General features: G+C 47.3%; 2 protein-coding genes across 2 annotated transcripts; one reads left to right on the top strand and one right to left on the bottom strand.

Moving 5' to 3' along the window:
• Positions 1-634: 634 nt before the first annotated feature.
• LOC119390007 (uncharacterized) lies at positions 635-2096 on the top strand. Its single transcript, XM_037657510.2, has 3 exons — positions 635-795; positions 967-1274; positions 1428-2096. The coding sequence occupies exons 1-3, from the start codon at positions 757-759 to the stop codon at positions 1798-1800; spliced, it is 720 nt and encodes a 239-aa protein (XP_037513438.2). The 5' UTR covers positions 635-756; the 3' UTR covers positions 1801-2096.
• A 214-nt stretch (positions 2097-2310) lies between these two features.
• Positions 2311-3863, bottom strand: LOC119389997 (uncharacterized). Its single transcript, XM_037657499.2, has 3 exons — positions 3697-3863; positions 3013-3184; positions 2311-2888 (listed from the first exon to the last, which is right to left on the bottom strand). The coding sequence occupies exons 1-3, from the start codon at positions 3848-3850 to the stop codon at positions 2363-2365; spliced, it is 852 nt and encodes a 283-aa protein (XP_037513427.1). The 5' UTR covers positions 3851-3863; the 3' UTR covers positions 2311-2362.
• Between the last annotated feature and the right edge of the window lie 2918 nt (positions 3864-6781).

Below are 6781 nucleotides of genomic sequence, written 5' to 3'. Positions count from 1 at the left end.
AGCCCGTGCCATCAAAAGCAAGGCTTGCCATAACCATCCGGTATATGCGCATATCACTTTACTGTTCCGTTTTCTTTTTTTTTTCGCTTTTACGTTTTCCCATATAAAGTAGAAATGACTCATATTTACTTTATTTTCAGATATCTCGCATCTGGAATGTATATTCAAGATGTAGCCATGGCTTTTAAAGTAGGAATTTCAACTGCTGCCGGTATCATTCACTTCACTTGCAGGCTTTTGTGGAGTGTTCTACAACCTCGTTGTCTTAAGGTACGCTGTATGGATTTTGGAACGGCTGTGCGTTTTGACCTTTTCTGGCACTGTTATTATCACACAGTTTAATGCACAATCGGCAGTTCATGCTTTTGTTCTCTTTTTTCTCATTTATCCGTAGATTCCTAAGCATTCGCTCTATTGAATGTATTCGGTGACAAAGGTACAAGCGGACGCCACTTGAAATTTTGCACTACCGCTCCGACCTCACGACGAGAAAATTTGAGTAGCCAATTAAATGTAAAATGGATAAACCCATAGCTGGCCGAATATAAGCGTATCTTTTTATTTCAGTTAAACTCCCTGTGATGAGACTTACACCGCCTATACATCTGCGATGTTTCCGCTTATAAGTGATGACTACGTTGCTCATTTCAGATTCCAACGGCTGCCAGGTGGCAAGAGATAGCAAATGATTTTCGCGACAAGTGGAATTTCCCTCTTTGTGTTGGAGCGGTGGACGGGAAACATGTCCAAATCCAAATGCCACCTCACACCGGGAGCCTTTACTACAACTACAAGGTAATTGTTGCGTTTCGTAGAAGGCAATATATTTTGAACGTGTCCTGTTATTAAAACTCGAACACGACCTCAAGGTAAAATAAATAATTTAGTGCCGTGTCTTAAGCGCATCATGTTCAATCAATAAGTTATTAGTTCTTCTGCAACGAACAAGCTTTTTCTTTATTGCAGGGGACCTACTCCATTGTCCTGATGGCAGTGGTCGACAGCAACTTAAAGTTTGTTGCCATTGATGTGGGTGCATATGGAAGGCAGAGCGATGGGGGAACGTTCAGCAACTCTCGGTTTGGCCAAGCTTTGGAGAATGGCCTGCTGTGTCTCCCGCCGCCGCAGCGGTTGCCCAACGACACCACCATTGCTCCACATGTCTTTGTGGGTGATGAAGCTTTCCAGCTTCGTTCCGATTTTCTACGGCCCTACCCGGGAAATCGACTTGAAGATGACAAGAGAATATTCAATTATCGCCTGAGCCGCGCAAGGTGATTTGGATGGCATGGAATTTCTATTACATTAAATAACTGTTGACGTTAAGCGCCTGTTATGTAATGTCCTTGTGCTATTTACACTTAAGTTTTCTTTTAAGTAATGTGCTATACTCACCCACACTTCCTTCATGATTTTTTTCTGCGCAGGAGGTGCGTGGAAAACGCTTTCGGTGTCATGGCCTCGAGGTTCAGAATATTTAGGAGAACCATCAACCTGCTGCCTGAAAACGCCGACTATGTTGTCATGGCGTCGTGCGTTCTCCACAACTTCCTCTCGGAAGACACGTTCTACATGCCCTCGAACTACGCCGATAGAGAGGATCAGCATGGCAATACCATGGACGGACAATGGCGCTCAGCAGCGGACGCAGAAGGGAATGCCATGCTTCAACTACAGCCTCCTTTGGGCCACAATTACCGCAGATCAGCGGCTGAAACGCGAGATCTATTTCGATCTTATTTTGTAAGCTCACAGGGTGCTGTGCCCTGGCAGCGTGCATCCGCCGGACTGCGCCCTTAAACAAGGCGTAAAGTTTGTATTCTGGCCAAAGTCGGCGATGGTTTTCTCGCGAGCTAGGAGAAGCTTATCTTTTAGGAATAATGAGACTGCCTGTACTTTCATTTTTTCAATATTTTTTTTTCGCTTGTCGTTTCAGCTGATGTTGTGTAACATACCGCGTTTCATCTTCATATTAGTTGGGCTTTCGTTTTGCTCTGTTTACATTTCGTTCTAGACTTGTCCTTTGTATATAATATTGTATAATACGGCACACTCCATTATGGTAATGTTTTATATATTATGTAACCTACTCCCACTGCTTCAGCGATCCAGGGTATATACATTAACACCTCTCTCTATTGTCGCTAAGCAAACAAAATGTTACTGAAAAGTACAGGATGTATGATTTTATGTGTGGTATGATATTTGCCTATTCTGCATATCAACGTTTGTTACCGTTAAGAAAGTTCAGTTGTGTTAACATTATTGTGAACTCTAATGTACTTGAATTGACCTCTCAATAAATGAAGATACAGACACATAAAGTTCGCTTTCTCACTCCTTTTTTATTTTCAATGCTCAGTCAATAATCGCATGCACGCAGTGAATGAGGACGACGCCCCTCGCTATAGTTGGAGCAAATATGGAGTAGATCCATCTTCAAATCCGTAAGCATCTCCTGCGGTGTGCTTTCCAGGTAGGGTTTCAGCGACAGAAGAAATAAGCCGTTAGCGTCCATCGGCCTGTGCGCCGCAATGACATTGCGAACTGCGTTCAGTTCGGCATCTACAGTTTCCATTTCTTTTTTTCGCTGCCGCTTTGACCTTGATTGTGGCGTCGATGAAACTTCCTCACTTTCTCTTGGGCAGCTGACAGCATTCGATGGAATGGAATGTGGCGGATTTGAGGGTGGTGGATGGGAAGGTGTTGTAACCTGCACTGGTACGCTGGGCCCTTGAAATATGAGCTCAAACGGATTTCTTGCGGTGGTGCAGTTGTCCACTTCTTCTGAGCCATCCCGGCAAGCTTGCGATGGGAGGTCGAGTGGCTCCACATGAAGGGGAGTTGACACCGGTGTTTCCTCGCAGCCATCCATGTTACTGATGCTCCTGAAAGCAATGTATAATTCAGGAAATGCACGACTACTTTACAAGGGCGTAAGCAAACGTACGAGTACTACGCTCCATGGGCTATTTAAAACTCTCGCAGAACATTAGCGATTATGCCACTTACCGCCTAGGTTCCATTAAGTCTCTGAGGAAAGTCATCTGTTCAATGTGTGGCCAATATGCTGTCTTCGATGGAGCTCCAGCCCCACTCCTTTTCGTGTTTTTTTCTTCTTTTAGTTTTTTCCTGAAAGTGTCCCTGAGGTTCTTCCAACGAGCCTGAACTTCGTCTACGGTCACTGAATGAAAAAAAAAAAATGCCACATTAGAGTACGTAAGACATTTTAGAATAATTTGCGCGTGGCACATATACTTATACAACGTTTAATAAAAAGAAGTCTTTACATTAACATCGTATACGCACAAAAAGTTCAAGAACGTCAGAGAAACAATCCCAAGAGCAGTAATATGTAAAGCTATGCGAGAGGTGACGTGCGTTGCTCCTTAAAGCATCTTTTCTTATCTGACCCTTATGCGTCGATTGAGCGAGCTCTATAAAAGGAAATAGAGACATGCATGGGCATACGAAATCATAAATGAATAAACTTCATTGCCGCGCAGTACGAGGTGCGCTAGACATGAAGAACTTACTGTAACACGGATCACTGATTCTAACTAAAGCTTATTGTACAGTTAAACACTCGTGCCGCCTGCAAATCTACTTGTTACCCCGTAACTTCACGCTCGTTTCTTCAGTTACGCACACACGCACACACGGTCGTATACATGCAAAAAAACATTGTTTACTTACCAGATTCGTCCACTTCTTTAAGGGACTGGGCAATTTCTTCCCAAAGAATACTCTTCTTATGCTTGTTGCGGAAATCTTTAATCTTGACGTCCCAAAGAGCAGGACGCTTCACAACTTGGGCGATGAGCAACTCGTTGAAGACCGCGCGCGACATTTCTGAGCCGGGAAGTGTCGTCTGCTAGGAAACCGAGTCGGAGCGAGTTCCTCCCGGCGCGCGCGCCTGCTCCTCGTCTCCATCCCTGCAGTCACGTGCTCTCTACGTCACTTGACCTTGGGCAGCCGCTCTGCCGCTCGCGAATTTTTCCAACTCTGGCGATCTTGATCGCGCGTCCACTGGTCGCTCGAAAAAACCTGTTTTTGGGCTTCCGCGACGGCAGCCGCTCCGCTCTTGGAGCAAAATCGCTGCATGTGAAACAGGCTTTAGAGTTCGGGTGCGAAGACGACAGGAGCCTGACTGCCATAAAATTTGATGAAAGAAGATATAATGACTAAAAAGAACACCCGGTATCACCCCACAAGGCTCCGTCATTTCACCGCTCTTGCTTAATATCGCCATGGCCGGTCTGTCGGAGGGTCTCCGCAAGATTCAAGGCATTGGACGTACCATTTACGCGGACGGCGAAACGATTTGGCGTGCCCGGGACAGCGACGGGCACGTTGAATCTGCCCTCCAGGAAGCAATCGACTACGCAGTCCTTTCTGCAGGACACCGGCCTGAGGCATTCACCGAGCAAATCGGAGCTGTATAGACCCAGCAGGTGGGGACGCAAGCAAAGAGACTAGATACCCCTGGCACATAGCGACATAAACCTTGAAGTGGGGACACAATTCCTAGGGTCGCGTCGATGCTCATCCTTGGCATTATCGTGCACTCGTTGGGCACCAATAGCCAAACAATACTCCGACTCGCGAAAAAGACGGACTGCACCATCGGCCTTATCAGGAGGGTCGCCAAAAGGCGCAAGAAGACAACCCAGTCAGGTTCATCCACGCGTTTCTACTGTGCCACTTTACGTATAGCAGAGGGCTGAGCGGGATAAACTAAATGCCATGATCTGGAGGGGCATCACGCGTGCTCTTGGGCTCCCGAACTACACGCAAACGGAACGACTCCTCCAGATGGGGAGGCACCATACGCTTGAGAAAATTGCGCAAGCACAGAGGGTCATCAGACTCTCGGGGACAAAGGTTGGGAGGCGACTCCTGACGGACATGGGTATCCCGCCCACCATGGAGGACCACAATTGCTGGAGCCTTCCAAGAAGCCAACGCGAACAGATAATCGTTTCCCTCGTTCCACGCAATATGAACCCCCAGCGAAACATGGGAAGAAGACGGACCAGGCAGGTGGCAATCCTCCGCAGGGTAGCAGAGATACCTGGGGGGAGCTGCTTTGTCCACGCAGCCCGGTGCGCGAACAGCAACAGACACGCGGTAGTATCGGTCCTCAAAGCTGGTTCTTTCATCAACGCCGCATCAGTCGAATGTTCCTCCTCTATAGCGTTGTCAAGCAGGTGGCCATCGCTCTCCTCGACGAGAAACGTGCGAACGATTCAGCGAACGTATTCAGCGATCCGGGCCAAGGAAGCAGGCCGTATCTTCGGTGACAAAGACATTTGTAATCACACCTTAACGTGGTTTCCTGCTCACATGGGCCATTTTGAAGGAAGCATCACCAACCTCAGCGAGTTGGCCCACTCCAAGGCGCGAGGCCTGACGTTCCGCGCCCACGGATGTTCTCCCCAGCTCACGACGTCGGAGAACAGAGATGAGCCCACTACATACCATGAGATTTCACAGCACTTTTACCTAGACAAGAGGGTCTATACCCTCACACAAAATTGTACAGAGCCCAGGCAACGACACTTCGACTCTTACAAACAGGTTCGTACCCAAAGTTGGCTTTATCTCACAAAATTTATCCGGATACTTACACTAGCAGCTCATGCCCCGCTGCGGGGTGGTGGCTAATCTAGAGCACATGTTCTGGCCGAGTCCTTCGTTACTGGGTCAAGCCAACCAAGCCAAGTGGATCAGAAGCCCCAACCACGGGGATCAGCTTTAGGCCGTCCAGAGAGCCCACAATGCGGCGGCCAGGCTTAGCCTGCCCGTACCAACGCGGGAGGAGCCCACTGCGCGCTAGTCGCCTCTCTCAGGGCTACTAATAAAGTTTCGCCAACCAACCAACCCGGTGTGATCTGGCTGCACATGGAAAAAGGTTGGAAATTTCCAACCAGAATACAAAGAACGCTTATTGTATGATGCAATAAGCAGTTGTTCAGGTGCTCCAACATACCGCCACTCCTGTGATATTACGAGTACGCCCCATCAGTGCTGGAAGGAGAACTACAACACACGAACTATACATGCATCCCCCAGGCATGCGCGAGTAACCCCAGTGTACGATCTTTAAACTCTTATACGTGTCCTCAGCCGCAATAAATATTTCGAGTGCAACAAACTTTATTAAGGCGTCATCATATGCTTCATCAAGCGCGAAAATTGACCGTCGGCGGCGTCGGCGTCAACACGAGTGATGCAAGAAACCATCATTGCGTGATAACGTCACCATATGACGTCATCATGACGTCACATATCGCCAAATAGTGTGACGTCACTATGACGTCTCATAATGACATCATCACATGACATCGTCACTTGGTCAAAGGTGGGCCGATCACGAAGTCAGTGCAAAACCAGGTCAGGTCAGAAAGCTTGCAATGCCTCCGATCCTGAAGTCAGTTCAAAAAAACTTCCTTCATAAAATTTGCAATTTCCTTTTCAAATGTTAGCCCGCAACTTTGTCATTGAGAGATTAATGAATAGATACTCCATTTCCTGTAAAGTGTAGACCCATAACTTGTAAAAGCGCAAAAAGTTTTCTTTTCGGTGCTGGGGTTTGAACCCGGGTACACACGGTACGGAAACGAAGGCCTTGATCTCTAGGCCACGCACTCATGCTTGACCAATGTGAACTGAACTGAAGCATACGAATGCGTGCAACCGACAATGCAAAAAAAACTGTGGTTTACTATGCACCCACAGAAATTCGAAAAACTTGGGAGGGGAAAGCATGTAAGGAAGG

The sequence above is a fragment of the Rhipicephalus sanguineus genome, chromosome 1, assembly GCF_013339695.2.
Source record: "Rhipicephalus sanguineus isolate Rsan-2018 chromosome 1, BIME_Rsan_1.4, whole genome shotgun sequence".
Taxonomy (NCBI): domain Eukaryota; kingdom Metazoa; phylum Arthropoda; class Arachnida; order Ixodida; family Ixodidae; genus Rhipicephalus; species Rhipicephalus sanguineus.
This window is presented reverse-complemented; position numbering and strand designations above follow the sequence as displayed.